The following is a 15,702-nucleotide window of genomic DNA, read 5'->3' as shown; positions in this document are numbered from 1 at the left end:
AGTTTCGTTCACCTCCCTGTGTGAAACGAGGCCTGCGCTCATGGTCACTAGCAGCGCTCCAATGGGACGGCGCACACCCGAAACTTCCCATCGGAATCCTCAAGCCAGCAGTTCCTCGCTTTGCACTGTGCACTCGGCCCCGTTGACCTCGCTCACATCCGAACTCATCGTCTATCTGCCGCGCCGGACTGCCACTTGTATTTTGAGTTGCACCGAAAGCCGTCGAGCGACGAGTAAAGAAACGGAAGCAAGCTCTTGATAAAACAGAATAACGATGGTCACCGCCCCGCCAAGTGCTTCGAAGAGCACGCCCGATGTTCACGGAGCGACGGCCCCCGCGCCGATTCTGCTGTCTCCCATTTCCGTCGCTCACAGGGTGCGTTCTCCAGCTTGATCACGGGATAACTCGGGAGATAATAGCTCACATTGTGTGAATCGCAGAGTCAGATGCTGGAGACCGAAGCTGCGGGGAAGCCCTCGACAGGAAATGCGATTCGGGACCAGTGGGTCGCCAACCTGCAAAAGAGGCGGATGGCCGCAGCAGCAGGACTCGGAGGACCGATAGGCAACGGAAACCCGCTGCCCCCTTCAGCCACAGGAACCCACTCGAATAACGGCAGCAGGTCCAACAGCAATAGCAGGTCGAGCAGCAACAGTAGGAGCAGTTCGGCCAAACGCGGCAGTCGGAGTCGCAGTGGAGCATCGCGAACAAGCTCGAAGAACGGACGAAATGCCACACAGCTGAGTGCTGCGGCCCTCGAGAAGAGTTTGAACGCTCACCAGCGCAACGCGCACCGACACAGTCAGTTCGCCACGATGTCTTCGGGCTTGATCGTGGACAGTCAGATTGCCATGAGCGATGCGGACGCGCTGGCACTGCAGCAGCCCTCGATGCTCTTCAGTGGATTAGGTTGCTTCGAGCTCGAGTCTCCGTCGTTCTCGCGGCTCATGTCGTCTTCTCTCGACGGAGACTTCCCGTTAGCCTCACCGGACCCGGTAGCCGCCACCACCACGAAGAAGACCAAGGCTCGGCCGAAAAGGACCACGAAAGCAGGATCAAAGAAGCGACCGACGCACTGCCTGGCGCTTGATATCGATCAACCGAAGCCGCGCACTCCGCGCCGGAAGCTCAACTGCGGCTCAGCGACGTTTGATGACTTTGATCTCGATTACAGCGTGGGGTCAGGCTCTTCAGGGTTCCCGGGGGTAGGAACGCCGTCCAATTTCCGTGTGGACGCTTCATGTACGAGCACGAGGCATCTCTGGGGACAGGACTTCGATCTGACCGGAGCAGGGGGCTACGCAGATACTTTCCTTGACCTTCCGACTCCGCGACTCGCTGAAATGCCCTTGATGTCGTCCTCACAGCAGTCGAACGCCAGCTCAACCACCAGCAACAGCAGCAGGCAGTCGAACGACGAACAGGACTCGAAACTCGACCACCCGCGACTCATTCGCACCAGCAGCATCGAGCAGGAAGGCTTGAGCCACTTCTTGGAACAGACCAACCTCGACGGTAGCGATGGTGGCCACGGGGACGAGCTCTACCAGCTTGCAGCGACGCCTCTTATCAGCGCTCGCAAGTCTCCGTTCGGAGGGGGCTCCTTCTTCACCAGTGGCACGACCCCACGCTCTGCTGCAGCTGCGGTGGTAGATGAGTGCTTTGGTGGCAAGTCCACGCCGTTCTCCTCGTCCTGGCTGCCATCGCCATCTCCTATCGGGTCTTCGTCTCGGCCCGGTGCATCCGCGGCGCGGCGTCGAATGACGCCTCGCGACCAGAAGCACCCGCCCGAGTTCGAGACCTTGATGGACGAGTACAAATTCACCGACATCGACCACGAGCTCGACAGTTTCTACCTGGACACCATGGAGGCCATCGGCAACGACCTCGACCTCATGTCCAACTGAGCGTCGCGGGGCCATGCCAGGCTAATAGTTAGCTAGCTGGAGTCCGTCGTAGAATAGAGCCGTACAAAATACCCTACGCATACCTAAGCTTATGATAATAGAAAAGGAAAACCAAAGTGCACCGCTGTTAGTGTCAATAGATCCACACAACCACGCATCGCGGTGGTCACCCAAGATGACCTGCTTCTCTGTTCTTGAGCGCCTTCATGTAGCAATGAGATGTACGTTGCACAAATGGACTGCGCGGGAACAGTGCAACTTCAACAACGTCAACGTAGACCTTTTCGGTGTGGTCTACGTACACTGCTACCATGCGTAATCAATGAACTTTATCGCTGTTTGGTGTTTGGTTGGGGAAACTAATGCACTGGGAGACTCTAGACGAGTCCCAGGCGATGTCATCAATGGGATCTGCGTTCGACTTCAGAATTGGTTTTCCTTCCTAGCAATGTGCCTCGACTGCGACGCTAACACTAAACGAGCCCGCCTCGCTCATCTTCTGCTTCCTGGTGGCTACACTGTACACTGTACATGCCCCTGCACAGTTGGATCCATTTGCCCGCCGGAGCCGACTCTAGCAACTTAGCATCATGCTCCTTTCCAAAGCAGACGCCGTCATTTGCGCCAGCAGCTCACACCACACCGCCCGCCTCCAGCGCCCCTTGGTCTCAGCCACCACGAAGCCTTTTTGCCAGCCGGGCTCCAAATTGCTCCAGTTCGCAGATGCCGAGACCGCTCCGAGTCCCATTTGGCGGTTTGTCCCGGTGACATTGATTTGCAAACGGCGCTGATTAACGATATCACGACAACTTCAACCTGTTTAACAGACGCCAAAACTACATATCTACCCCTAATATTTACCAATCTACCCTCAATCTCTCCGCTCCGATTGGCCCAAATTCGAACCGACACGCCAAGTTCAACTCGGACAAGTCGCCGCACTGCTCGACGTGCGTCATTTCAGTCGCGAATTCACCCCCGAGCCCCCACGTCGCTCCATATCCCGCCCCTTTGTCCTCCTCCGACCAATGCTCGCTCGCCGTCTGCTCCGCGCCGCGTCCGCTCGCTCCAGTCTGCGCAGTGGCGCCGCCGCCCCGCGCATCCTGCGGCGGCCCGGGCCGCTATCTGCGTCGTCGTCTCCGCTCACGTTCCGCTCCTTCTCCGTGATCGTGCACGAGTCGCCGCACCCGGAGGTGGACATCCCGGACAAGACCATCTGGGACATCGTGAGCGACCAGCTGAGCGTCCACGCGGACAAGCCGGCCTTCATCGACGGCCTCACGCACGAGCGCATCACGTTCCAGCAGCTGCACGAGCGCGCCAGGAGGCTCGCCATCGCGCTCGCCAAGGACGGCGTCAAGAAGGGCGACGCCGTGATCTTGCACTCGTTCAACTGCCTGGACTACCCCACGGCGGTGCTGGCGCTGACGTCGCTGGGCGCCGTGTGCTCCCCCGCGTCGCCCATGTTCCTGCCCGACGAGCTGGCGGTGCAGATCAAGGCGGCCAAGGCCAGGTACATTATCACGCACAAGGAGCTGGAGAAGACAGCTGTTGAAGCGGCGGAGCTGTGCGGCGTTGAGAAGAAGTTGATCTATACTATGGGACACGGCAAAGATACGGAGGAAGGACTCTCCAGCATCGAGTACGTCTCCAGCCTCTTTGAATTGGGGGTAAACTTTGGCTAATTGTGCTGCTTTGTAGTGACCTGGTCCAGCATGACGACCCCTCGTTCCAGTTCGAGAAGATCGACCCGGAGAGCAACGTGCTCCTGCCGTTCTCCAGCGGAACGACTGGCGTCCCCAAGGTGGGTGGGCTCAATGTGATTTTAGGAACGTGTTGAACCATGAGGACTTCAGACTGACATTGCTGTACGGATGTACATCAGGGCGTTGCATTGAGTGCGAAGAACATTCTGTCAAACGCGTTCCAAGTCGACCACGTCGAGGATTTGGGCGGATACTCGCTCGGACTACTGCCGTTCTTCCACATCTACGGCATGATGCTGCTGCACTTGTCGTTGTACCAAGGCGCTGCCAAGGTGGTGCTGCCGCGATTCGAGCCGGAGACGTTCCTGAACGCGCTGTCCAAGTACAAGGTGCGTTATTGGCGCTGCACAATGCTTGACGGGTTGCAATGACGACTAATCGAATCGCTCATCGTCTCTGTAGATCCGAGCGGCACACATTGCCCCGCCTGTTGCACTCTTCCTCGCTCACCACCCCCTGGTTGAGAAATACGATATCTCGTCAACCGAATTCCTCGTGTCTGGCGGCGCGCCGATGGGCAAGGAGGTAGAGAAGTTGGTCAAGGACCGACTGAAGGTCACTGTGAAGCAAGCCTACGGAATGACCGAAGCTTCTCCTGCTGTCAACTACGCTGAAGATGCGTATCGCAAGCCGGTTAGTGATTGATTCGAATACTTGAGCACTTACTGGGGCTAGTTTACTGACAACACCTTACCATTTCGCCACATCCAGGGAAGTGTTGGTCGCTTGTTGCCGAACACCCAGCTTCGCGTGAAATGCACAGCCACCGACAAGGATCTGGGCGTGGGCGAGCACGGCGAGCTGCTGTACAAGGGTCCGCAGGTCATGTTGGGCTACACGAACAACGCCGAGGCGAACAAGAGCGTGTTCACCGAGGACCGGTTCTTGCGTACCGGTGACATCGGCTTCATCGACGAGGACGGCTTCGTGTTCATCGTCGACCGCGTCAAGGAGCTGATCAAGTACAAGGGCCACCAGGTGGCGCCGGCCGAGCTGGAGGACGTGCTGAACCACCACCCGCAGATCTCCGACGCCTGCTGCGTGCGAGGGAAGGACGCGTTTGGCGAGGAGATCCCCAAGGCCTACGTCGTGCTCAAGGACCCCACGAACGCGGCGGGACTCACGGAGGAGGACGTGATGGACTTTGTGGCCTCCAAGGTCGCCCCCTTCAAGAAGGTTCGCCAGGTCGAGTTCATCGACGCGATCCCCAAGAGCGCCACCGGCAAGATCCTGCGACGCGAGCTGCAAGTCCACGAGAACCAGCAGCACCAACAGGCCACCGCCGCCTAAGGAAGAGAGGAATTGCCCGTGTGTATGCCGTCTGTGGGTTATGAAGATAAACGTATCAAAGAATACTTCGTACTTTTCACTTCAACTAGACTGTAGCCATGTTGAGCAATCCCGGCTGTACCCATGATGAGTGTACCTATGATGTCGACGCATCCTTTCGTGCGGAAGATACGCTTGTCATTCCCGAATTTGCGCGCGTCCAGCAAAGTCTCCGTTGACGTCCGCAGCACATGGACAGCGACTCCAGCGACATCTACGGCACCTTCGACGGCCGCCAAGTGAATGCCGATGCATTGCCAAGCCTTCCATCCACTTCGTCTCTCAAGTCTTCGCTGTTTCGCGTCGCGGGGCTCGCTGGTGTGCTGCTAGTGGCCGGGTACGAGACGTCCAGCGGCTTCCAGACGCTGCAGAGCGTGAATTCAGCCGCCGCTGGGGACAGTCCGTTGCTCCATAGCGTGGCACTCGAGACGGAGCTGAACGACGTGGAGCGGCAACTTGTCGATGGGGTGGACGCTGAGCGTATCCGCGAGTATCTTCACGTGTACTCGCGCCAGCCGCACATTGCCGGCTCCAAGGCGGACTACGAGACGGCGCTGTACACTGTGGAGAAGCTCAAGTCCTTTGGGATCAAGACGGAGATCAAGGAGTACTACACGCTGCTGTCCACGCCAGTGCGTCGTCGTCTCGCCATCCTCGAGCCGCAAGAAGCCGCCCAGGAGCTGGATTTGACCGAGGGCTCAGTGGCAGTAGACGCCTGTACGACGGATGCCACTGCAGAGCCGCCCTTCTTGGCGTACTCGCCATCGGGCAACATGACGGCGTCGGTCGTGTACGCGAACTACGGTACGCAGCAGGATTTCCAGTGGCTGGTGGACCAAGGGATCGACCTCAAGGGGAAGATCGCGCTGGTTCGCTATGGGACCAACTACCGAGGCCTGAAGGTGCTAGCGGCGCTGGAACACGGCATGGCGGGGGTGCTGATCTACTCTGATCCGTTAGATGACGGGTACAGCAAGGGCCCCGTGTACCCTGAAGGTCCGTGGCGGCCGGAGAACTCGTTCCAGCGTGGGTCAATCTACAACGAGTGTGGAGATCCCCTGACTCCTGGGTGGGCGTCGGTTCTTGGTGCTAAGTACCTCAAGTATGAAGATGTCAAGACGATCCCGCACTTGCCGTCGCTGCCGCTGTCATACGGCCAGACGAAGCACATTCTGAAGGCCTTGAAGGGCCAACAAGCGCCTGCGAGCTGGCAGGGAGGCCTGTCGTTCCCTGATGGCTACCACATTGGTGACGATGGCTCCACGGTGGTGAACTTGGACTTGGAAATGGACAACTCAATTGGTCCCATTTGGGACGTCATCGGCACTATTGAGGGCGCTGAGGAGCCGGAAAAGCAGGTCATCCTGGGCAACCACCGTGACGCGTGGGTGTGCGGAGCCATCGACCCCAACAGCGGCACGTCGGTACTTGTGGAGCTAGGACGCGTGTTCGGGGAGATGCTGAAGACTGGATGGAGACCCAAACGCACGATCGTCCTTGCGTCGTGGGATGCCGAAGAGCAGGGACTTATCGGCAGCACCGAGTTCGTCGAGGAGAACGCAGAGCAGCTGAAAGACGACGCCATCGCCTACCTCAATGTCGACACAACACTAGGCCCTCTTGCAGGAGCCGGTGGGTCGCCATCGATCGCCAAGCTCCTCTTCCAGACTGCGAACGCCATCCCAGCCAACGCTTTCGGGGGCGTTGCAGTCGAACAGAAGACGCTGTACCAGCAGTGGCTCGCTCAAACGGAGTCCTACCGTCTCAGCAACGCCACCAGCGGCACCATCGGCCCAGACCACCTCCTGACTGTGCTGGGGACTGCGAGTGACTTTGGAGCCTTCTGCCACCACTTAGGCGTGGTGTCTGCCAACATCGGCTTTAACCTGCCTGGAGCGTACGGCACCTACCACAGCACCATGGACAGTATCATGTACTCGGAGCTGTTCGCGGATCCGGACTACATCTCGCACGTGACAACTGGCCGCTGGTGGGGGCTCCTGGCTCTGCGTCTCGCAGATAACGCCGTGTTTCCGTTCGAGTTCTCTACGTACGCGTTCGTGATGAATGAGGCTGTGACGTCGTTCGAGGCAGCGTTGGAGGTCGAAGCGGAGCGCTACCATGGAGTTGATACCGTCGACTTCACCGAGCTACGTCGAGCTATTGCGAAATTCGACGCCAACGTCCAGGAATTTCACGAAAAGCTGGACGAGTTGCAACCTGGATCCGACCTCAGCTACTGGAACGAGAAGCTCATGTACTTGGAGCGCCACCTTACGCTGGAGTCTGGTCTACCACATCGTGGCTGGTACAAGCACGTGGTGTTTGGCCCTGGATTCTACGATGGCTACGGAGGCACAGCGTTCCCGGGTCTGGCGGACGGCATCGCCTTCCACGACAGTGCGGAGGTTATTCAGGCACACGTCAACGACGTGGTGAAGGTGCTGGATGGTGCTGCCGAGTTCCTGTTATCCGAGTAGAGAGCATCGTGTCAATACGGCAGTCCACGCAGAACTGAGACGGAGAAATAGAACTGCTCACTTTTGCTCTGGGAGCGAGTACGCAAGTACTTGCCAATCCAAAACTTCATACTACGTAGTATCCGTTTAAAAGAGTGGAATGCAAGAACGCCTTGTAGAAGTTCAAGATCGCATTGGCGACACGGTATCTCGTGTTGATTTTGCTTCACACTAATGTTACCTTCGATACCTCCGCTACTGTTGCGTGGCTATTCCATCCAAGTAGGTTTGGTAGAACCTGTAGTTCTGGTGCTGCTTCAGTGTGTTTCCGGTAAGCCCGCCCAGTCCCAGTGCCAATTTGGCGTACTCGTCGTCCATGTGGCTTGCCGCCAGACCCATTGCCCTGGCCTTCAGTTCCGCGTCCGTGGATTTAGCACTGACCGGTGGAGCTATGCCCCTCGCCTTCCAAAGATTAACGCTCCACACTCTCGACGCATTCGACACCACGACACAACTTCAGGCCAGTTGCTAATTGTGACACGCACAGACCGTAAGATGTGTCGTGTGAGAAATTGCTGAGCGTGGGGTGAAGCAAGGTTGCAGCAAGGAGTTAGCGACGTTCTCGACGATGCCGTACATCAGGGCTGCCCGCACACTCATCTTTCTTGACTGGCAAGAAGGCGACGAGAGGAGAAACGAAATTGAGACCGAAAGCAGTGCACTTCATCTAACGTAGCCATGTTGTTTGTCTGCGTCGACTGGGTGTTGCAGGCTGGTATCCTCGAAGAAAGTCTCCTCCAGCTATTGTCCCCAACCTTGACCCTTGTCTCCTCTCTATGAAATAATGCGCTTGTGCAGCGCCTTGCCGCGGTGGTTGAACACGTAGAAGTCCGGGCTCGAGACGACGGTGGCCAGCGACCTGCAGCAATAACAACCATGACTTTTAGTCTCCTGAGCTCAAAACTTGTTCGTTTTCAGCCAAAGTTTCAAGGCCGCACCTCGAGTGCATCGCGTCGTTGGACCGGATGGGCATAATCTCCCCAGACGTGAGCAGCACGCCCACCAGCGAGATGAGGAAGGACGCCACGAGTTCCACGACGACCTGCAAGTGTCAAAAATAGATTTTTACCCAATCAGTTCACCCCAGAATCCGCTTCCCTCATCTCGGATTGGTCGAAAACGCACCTCGAAGGGCGGCATCTGCGCGTCGGCCGTCTCCGCCAGCTTCACGTACGACTCATCTGCAGCGCCAATAACGCGGTTAATACAGCGTTAAATGCGGGGAAAGAGACTGCGTTAGAGAGAGGAAGGACGGGAGCGTACACTGCACTGAGTAGTAGCCCGCGTGCACCAGCAGGAGCGCGCCCACAGCGATCAGGAGCTTGCCGAAGAACGCCATGGTCTTGATGCTCGCGTCAAGCTGGAAAATACGATACCTTTGGTGTGTCGTACTTAAAGTTACTTAAGCGGAGGGTGATCTCAAATATTATACTCTTGGAATCTCATACCTTATCATCAAAAGTATCCATAGTCCCAACAAGCAGCACAATGATGTTCTGGGGTCTTGGCGGCGGCGCGAAGCCGTCGAATGCGTCGGCTACAGGGCACGCGGACGCGTCTCGCCGGTCGTCCCAAAACGCTGAGATCGCGGCGGCTCCAACCGTACTCTCCACGCCGTCCTACGTGCTGTCTGAGCAGCGGCGGAGCGAGTTATTGCTAGCTGCCCGCACAAACCGCGTCTCCTGGATCGACGGAGCCGAAGAACGACGAAACCAGGCGCTTTCAGCTGGTTCCAGCGAGTTTCCTGGATCTCTAGCAGTCTCAGCCATCCCCAGCCATTGTCGTGACGCTCTGGAGGGCGTCAACGAGGAGCTGAGCAGGTTTTTCGCCAGTCTGGACGAGCTCAAGCTCAAGATCTTGGCCAACGACATGCAGCTCACGGAAGAGGCGGCAGAGACCGCTGCGGACGCTCCGAACTCTACCAGACGCTACTGCACGCTGTTCCAGGAGCTGCGCGAGCAGGAGGCGCTGCTGGATCAGTGGCAGCGCTCGCACAGCCCGAGGACGAGGAAGTTGACGGGCCACGACCGGGAGATGGCCTTTCTGGTGGGCTTCAGGGAGCTGGTGGCGCTGCTGAAGAACACGCAGGCGGCCGAGCTGGTGTACCGTATCCAGTCGTTCGTCAAGCGCGCGGAGCTCTGGGACCTGCCGCTCATGCTGAGAGCCATCGCGACCAGAGATCGACCCGGCGGGAAGGTGCAGGACTTTGTCAAGAAGCTCGTGGAGCAGATCAAGCACAGTGGCAAGCTCAGGAAGCTGCTGCGTGGAGATGAGGAGGGTGAGGAGTTACAGGTGCAGACGCAGATGCAGTCACAGAGCAGGTTCCTGCACGTGAGAGACGAGTACGGAGTGGGCCTGCTGCACGAAGTGCTGGAGGCGTTCTTGATGGAGAAGCTGTATGCCAAGACGCTGACTCCGTCCGACGAAGTTGCGCTGCAAGATGAAGCGCTGCATGAACGCCTGAGTTTGCTGGGTTTCGTCACCTTCAAGCATCTAGATCTGCCCGTGCCGAAGACTGAAGAGCAGGAGCAAACATGGCTTCGTTTGTCGAGCCAATTGGAAGCAATGACGCTATGCCCCAGTCCTCGACGCAAGATGGACGCCGTGCTGCGCGTGTGCCAGGAGCTGACGATCTTCCTCAAGTCGCAGAACGGAGGCCGGTTCCCGTCCGCGGACGAATTTTTGCCCGCGCTGATCTACGTGGTGTTACGCGCCAACCCGGCGGAGCTCAAGCGGAACGTCGCCTACATCTTGGAGTACCGGAGTCCGAGCAAGTTGGTGTCAGAGCCTGGCTACTTTTTCACGCACTTGGTGTCAAGCGTGGCGTTTCTCGAGGAGGTGGACGGATCGCTACTCACGATCTCGGCTGAGGAATTCGACGAAGGGCTGCGTCGGAGCAAGGAGAGTCTCCGACAGCGTGGTGTGCGTCGCGAACTGGACCCCGAGGTGGCAAGTAACGCAAGCAGTGGCAGTGCGAGTGTAGAAGCTCTGAATGGCACCGCCAAGGCTCTTCAAACTGAGAGACGAAATCAAATGACTGCTCATCAAGCTGCCAGCAAAGAAGACAATGAGGAAGAATCGCTGCGTTTACCGAACGTACTGGAAATCCGCGCCAAGCGCCTAGCAATGCTCGCGTAGATGTCTACTGCGCTTCAGGTAACGCCAACTCATTATGGAATTTTGATCCGTGCGTGCTTATCTACGTCATTGTAGTCGTCCTTTCATCTTCTTGCTCCTGACTGCAGAGAGAGGCTGGCCATGCTGTGCATTGTCTCGCGAGGACCCCCAACCAAGTCCTCAGCATTGCGTCCTTTCCTCGAAATCCTTATTCGCGCTCGGCATCACTTCCCTTCCGTTGACCAAGGTGGCAACACTCCTTCAGCATGCGGATGGTAGGCCCCGTGGTAGCGCTGCGAGCAATGGTGGAGCTAGCGCGGTCGAAGCGACAGAGGAACCGCGCGTCGAGCATGGCAACCAGCGAAGAAGCGCCAGAGACAGCGGAGGCGACTCGTATCAACAGCGAGATATGCGTGTTAGACGACAGCTTTGTAGAGCGAGAGCAGGAAGAGGGTAGCGCTGATCGGCCGACAACACTTGGCAAGAAGCGCGTAAGGCTGCGCTTCGACGGAGGCCGACGAGTGTTTGCGGTCCGTCGTCACCAGTTCACGCAGTGGAGAAGTCAAGCCACGAACAGCGCAGCGAGAACTCTTCGAGGATGCTACACGCTTGCCCAGCAAGAGCTGACGGCCTGGAGGAACCGCTCCAAGGTGGCGTCTGCTGCGACCGACACAACACCGACCAGACATCGCGCCTCAAGTCCACGACAGAGCCACGATCTCAAGCGTCCACGCGCCACCTCGCGATCTCCCGCTTTCTCCGGCACCAGCATATCGAGCTCGCTGTCTTCCGTCACCGACTTGGAGGAGGAACGACGCAAGGAGATCCAGCGCTCAGAGTTTTCCCTCGATGAGCGTCAAACCAAGAGGAAGCCGAGCCAGTGTGGATTCGCCGAGACGACTTGCGGTAGTCATGAGCGATTGCTGCTTGTCAACGCGCTGCCTCTCAACGACAGCGACGACGAAGACGCTGAAGGTTCATCAACTCCACGCCACCTCCCGTACCGGAAGACCGTGATCGATGGTCGCCTGGACATCGTCAAGAACCAGTGGGTCTGAGTCAGTTAGCCCCCTGGCCAAATAGTTACCCGCAGCTGGCTAGAGCCCCCAGCATCCAGAAGGAGAGACCAGTGCGTGTCCACGTAGCGTGAAAGACGTCGATGATCAATGGACTTAAAGTCGTTCGCCAATTCGCATCTCATGAGATCCTTCCTTCCTTCGATGGGTCTAGTAACGGATGCTTGGTGGGCCATTCCCGTACCGTCTCTCATAGTACGACGTTCGTCATGTTCAGCAAGTGGCTGCTGTCGAGCTCTCCTCGCAGGAAGGCGAGGCCTGTGCCAGTAGGCACCAAGGCCCTTCACGCTCACCGTCGCGTGCAGTCCAAGAACTGCGCCAACTCCAAGAAGCTGCGGCTCCGCAAGATCAAAGAGGGACTCGCACAGACCCGACGACTTCAGGAGCAGATCCACGAATTGGACCGACGGCTCACGCTCTTCAACGCACGGGGGCTAGTTACTCATCAGCACGCACAAGCAGCGGCGTTGCGGGTCATGGAGACGTATTACCGCTGCATGGCGCGAGGCTACGACCCCATTGGAGCCCCTCGACAGGCAGCGGAGACCAGGAACTTCCTCCTCTCGACGTTCGATGAAGGGCTCAAGACGCCGGACTTTACGGGGATTGAGCACCTCATGAAGCAGTGGGAACTGCTCTCCGTGTACCACAAGAGCGTCGTGTGCCAGCTCGACAGCGTGGAGCTGGTAGACCACTACGAGCAGCTTCAGGCAGAGGGGAGGGACGTCCAGGTGGTGAGGACGCACGGCGTCACGACGCTCGAGATCTCGCGAGCGACTATCGAGAGCGTGTTCCCGCACATCCTGGCCGACGAGGTGTTGGCGCAGTCGCTCATGGGGAAGCGGTACAGCTTCAGCTTCACTTTGATCGCGTACGTGGACGTCGGAACTGGGCGCGTCTTCCAGCTCGAGTCCAAGATCGATCTCACGTCCGCGCTCATGGACCTGCTCCAAGACCCTTTCGTGACCGTGCAGATGGTCAACTCGACCACCATGAACAAGCGCGGGAACCTGCTACTGCGTGAAGACGTCCGAGAGGACCAAAACGTCATTGAGCATGGATTTCTGTGAGGAATTGGTCCATTTTTCATGATAATTGAGCAGCATTCACGACAGCAACGCTTCATATACAGTTGGGTTGGTTTCCTTGGGCTTGTGACTCAGAGGAAGCCGTTCTCGATGACGTTCTGGTCCTCGAGCACGTCGTCCATGAGCAGCAGGTTGCCGCGCTTGGTCATGGCGTCCACCATCTTGATGGTCACGAAGGGGTCCTGCAGCATGTCGAGCAGCGCCGACGTGAGGTCGACGGTGGACTCGGTCTGGAAGATGCGGCCGTCGCGCGCGTCCACGTACGCGATGAGCGTGAAGGCGAAGCTGTAGGTCTTGCCGATGAGCGACTGCACCAGCACCTCGTCCGACAGAATGTGCGGGAAGATGCGCTCGATCGTAGTCCGAGAGATCTGCAGCGTCGTGGCGCCACCACGTTCACGTGGCGCTCGAGCTCCTCGTCGTCGTCGGCCAAGCGCTCGTCCGTGAGCGGGTACACGTCGATGCTCGTGGCCTCGCAGCCGACGCGGGCGTAGCACTCGTTGACGAGCTGCCATTGCTCCAGGTACTTGTCCCTGCCCGTGAAGTCGTTGGTCTTGAGGTCCTTGACGAACGCCGCGTTGAAGAACTGCAGCGGCGCGTCCGCCTGCTCCGGGTACCGCACGGGGTCGAAGCCGCGCACGATGCGCTCGAAGTACACGCGCATGACGTTGAACGCGGCGCCCTGCGCGTTCTGGCGCGCCACGACGTCGCGCCCGTTGATGAGCGTGAGCTGCTCGTCCAGGTGGCGGATCTGCGCCTGCAGCTGCTCGGAATCTCGAGCTGAAGCGAGCTCCTGTCTGCGTCGGCGCTTGCGGTCATTGGCCGCGTCCTTCTTGGCATTGGCGCAGCTCTTGGAGTGCAGACGGCGATGGCGACGGAGACCTGGTGGACGCTTTGGTCCGATTAGAGCTGCGCGACGCAGGAACGCGCAGGACGGACGGATGACGGAGCCATTGAGGGGTGGAGCGTCACGCAGAAAGCGCGCGTTCGAGAGCGAGAAGAAATCCATGGCGACGATCTCAGTTGGTGGCGGGCGGATTCCGGAATGAGCGAGAGCGGCAGTGGGGCGCGAAATACGCGCCCGCCAAGGGACAGAGGACCGCTGAACAGTCTAGCGTCATCCTTGTGCGGGTCGCGTCTCTCCGTGGGGGCGAGGTTGTTGCCAGTCGTCCATGCAGAGAGGACTGGGCGTATCCGTGGCGGCCAGGTTGAACGCTGCTTCGCCGGGATTGGTAGGGGGGAGGGTGCAGATATGGATTCGTGCGGGTGCTGAAGTTCATTCAGCTTACGTGGCGGCGACACGTGTAGATCCATTGACTTTACACGGCGATTTAACAAGTGTGTGGCGTCGACTTCAGGAAGGGAGAAGACATCCTTAGAGAGGTGCTTTCAAGCTTCATCAGTGCACGGCGCGCTAAATGACAGCGTTGAGTAAGCATTTGCAAGCGTTTGCAAACGCGGTACATGTACAGGAGCAGCCCCCGGAAGATGCTTCCCACTGAACCATTCAGCTATTCGCTTTAGGGATGCAGCTGCAGCGCGTAGCAGTCGAGATCGTTGCCAGTGTTTGGACGCAGCCGCCCGCTCAATAATGTGCGTCTCCCCCGCCCCTCGCTGGTCTCCTGGGTGGTGTTCAGATGGAGCTGTACGCCTGTCCCCACGTTTCTCGCCGGTGCGTTCACTCAACCACAAATATCCGCTCGACGTGTGCAATGCACACGAGCAACCACTTCAACCTTCTCCGCCAATCGCTGCGCTTCAACATCTAATTATCATCTAATTTGCCACTATCCTAAAATTCACAGTTCATAAGTCGAAACTGTGCATCTTCCCTTCCCTGCACGTCCCCGAGCTCTTCTGCCCCGCGCATAATGCACTTCTTCCTGCTCACGAACCCGCACGCGCGGCTCATAACGCAGCCACCATCCCCGGGCAACCACTCATCGTTGAACCCGCGAAGTTTCCCGCTCAAAACCCGCAAAATTGGCCCCAAACGCCCTCGGAACCTCCCGCGCAAGTCGAAAAATTGCGCCAACGCCAAGAAGGCCGAGATAAACGCCAAAAATCGGCGTCGTCGACTGGAGAAAGAGGCGAAACAAGCGGCGGCCAAGCTCCAGGAACAAATTCAACAATTGAATCGTCAATTGACGCTCATGAACGAGCGGACGGTGGAACTGAGACCGAGGACCCAAGACGCCGCGTTCCATACAATGAACGAGTATTTCCACCACATTAAGAGGGGGGTCAACCCCGCGAGATACCCCACGCAAGCTCAAGCTACCAAAACTTTCCTGTTAGCGACTTTCGCCGAAGATCTGAAAAGTCCCGACTACACGGGACTCGACCAATTCATCGAGCAGTGGCAGCTTTTGTCCGAGTACCACGCAGATATCGAGTGTGAATTGTCAAGAATTGAAGTGGACCCTTTTGTGGATACAAATTTCGGCGCTGGAGACGAGGAAGAAGCTCAGAAATTCGTGAATGTGGTCAAAACTTATGGGACGACCACGCTGCAGATCTCTCGGACGACGATCGAGCATGTGTACCCGCACATTTTGAACGACGAGGAGCTCGTGCAGTGGCTCATCGGTAAGACGTACAGCTTTTCCTTCACTTTGATCGCGTACGTGGACGCGAGAACCGGCCGCGTGTTCCAGATCGAGTCCAAGGTCGACCTCACCTCGGCCTTGTTGGACCTACTGCAGGACCCGTTCGTGACCATGAAAATGGTGGAGGCCACTAAAATGTCCAAGCATGGGAACTTGTTGCTGACGACGGAGGTGCTGGAGGACCAGAACGTCATCGAGAACGGATTCCTCTAAATGTCTTGAATTGGGGTGTGGTGGTGTATATTCCGTCTATAAATATGAGGTTGAGTTAAAGTTTAGCTATAACTGTT

General features: G+C 57.8%; 9 protein-coding genes across 9 annotated transcripts; 7 read left to right on the top strand and 2 right to left on the bottom strand.

Moving 5' to 3' along the window:
* Positions 1-274: 274 nt before the first annotated feature.
* Positions 275-1,908, top strand: PHYSODRAFT_302738 (hypothetical protein; the record flags this gene model as incomplete). The annotated part of the gene is made up of 2 exons (XM_009532043.1): positions 275-376; positions 442-1,908. The coding sequence occupies 2 exons, from the start codon at positions 275-277 to the stop codon at positions 1,906-1,908; spliced, it is 1,569 nt and encodes a 522-aa protein (XP_009530338.1).
* Positions 1,909-2,936: 1,028 nt separating this feature from the next.
* PHYSODRAFT_334746 (hypothetical protein) lies at positions 2,937-4,964 on the top strand (the record flags this gene model as incomplete). The annotated part of the gene is made up of 5 exons (XM_009532042.1): positions 2,937-3,550; positions 3,610-3,712; positions 3,794-4,003; positions 4,077-4,307; positions 4,386-4,964. The coding sequence occupies 5 exons, from the start codon at positions 2,937-2,939 to the stop codon at positions 4,962-4,964; spliced, it is 1,737 nt and encodes a 578-aa protein (XP_009530337.1).
* Positions 4,965-5,167: 203 nt separating this feature from the next.
* PHYSODRAFT_351795 (hypothetical protein) lies at positions 5,168-7,483 on the top strand (the record flags this gene model as incomplete). The annotated part of the gene is made up of 1 exon (XM_009532041.1): positions 5,168-7,483. Exon 1 carries the CDS (start codon positions 5,195-5,197, stop codon positions 7,481-7,483), a length of 2,289 nt encoding a protein of 762 aa, XP_009530336.1. The 5' UTR covers positions 5,168-5,194.
* Positions 7,484-8,296: 813 nt separating this feature from the next.
* Positions 8,297-8,861, bottom strand: PHYSODRAFT_302736 (hypothetical protein; the record flags this gene model as incomplete). The annotated part of the gene is made up of 4 exons (XM_009532040.1): positions 8,297-8,381; positions 8,461-8,564; positions 8,648-8,703; positions 8,786-8,861. 4 exons carry the CDS (start codon positions 8,859-8,861, stop codon positions 8,297-8,299), a joined length of 321 nt encoding a protein of 106 aa, XP_009530335.1.
* A 149-nt stretch (positions 8,862-9,010) lies between these two features.
* On the top strand, positions 9,011-10,660 carry PHYSODRAFT_514560 (hypothetical protein; the record flags this gene model as incomplete). The annotated part of the gene is made up of 3 exons (XM_009532039.1): positions 9,011-9,807; positions 9,844-10,501; positions 10,544-10,660. The coding sequence occupies 3 exons, from the start codon at positions 9,011-9,013 to the stop codon at positions 10,658-10,660; spliced, it is 1,572 nt and encodes a 523-aa protein (XP_009530334.1).
* A 245-nt stretch (positions 10,661-10,905) lies between these two features.
* PHYSODRAFT_334742 (hypothetical protein) lies at positions 10,906-11,697 on the top strand (the record flags this gene model as incomplete). The annotated part of the gene is made up of 1 exon (XM_009532038.1): positions 10,906-11,697. One exon carries the CDS (start codon positions 10,906-10,908, stop codon positions 11,695-11,697), a length of 792 nt encoding a protein of 263 aa, XP_009530333.1.
* Positions 11,698-11,924: 227 nt separating this feature from the next.
* Positions 11,925-12,785, top strand: PHYSODRAFT_511591 (hypothetical protein; the record flags this gene model as incomplete). The annotated part of the gene is made up of 1 exon (XM_009532037.1): positions 11,925-12,785. The coding sequence occupies one exon, from the start codon at positions 11,925-11,927 to the stop codon at positions 12,783-12,785; it is 861 nt and encodes a 286-aa protein (XP_009530332.1).
* Positions 12,786-12,874: 89 nt separating this feature from the next.
* PHYSODRAFT_257278 (hypothetical protein) lies at positions 12,875-13,812 on the bottom strand (the record flags this gene model as incomplete). Its single annotated transcript, XM_009532036.1, has 2 exons — positions 12,875-13,174; positions 13,195-13,812. The coding sequence occupies 2 exons, from the start codon at positions 13,810-13,812 to the stop codon at positions 12,875-12,877; spliced, it is 918 nt and encodes a 305-aa protein (XP_009530331.1).
* A 1,102-nt stretch (positions 13,813-14,914) lies between these two features.
* Positions 14,915-15,613, top strand: PHYSODRAFT_446560 (hypothetical protein; the record flags this gene model as incomplete). The annotated part of the gene is made up of 1 exon (XM_009532035.1): positions 14,915-15,613. A coding segment is annotated over one exon (699 nt), but the record flags the coding sequence as incomplete, so codon positions are not given.
* Between the last annotated feature and the right edge of the window lie 89 nt (positions 15,614-15,702).

The sequence above is a fragment of the Phytophthora sojae genome (assembly GCF_000149755.1).
Source record: "Phytophthora sojae unplaced genomic scaffold PHYSOscaffold_6, whole genome shotgun sequence".
NCBI classification, from domain to species: Eukaryota; Oomycota; class Peronosporomycetes; order Peronosporales; family Peronosporaceae; genus Phytophthora; species Phytophthora sojae.
Note: the sequence above shows the minus strand (reverse complement) of the source record. Positions and strands in the feature narration are given on the sequence as shown.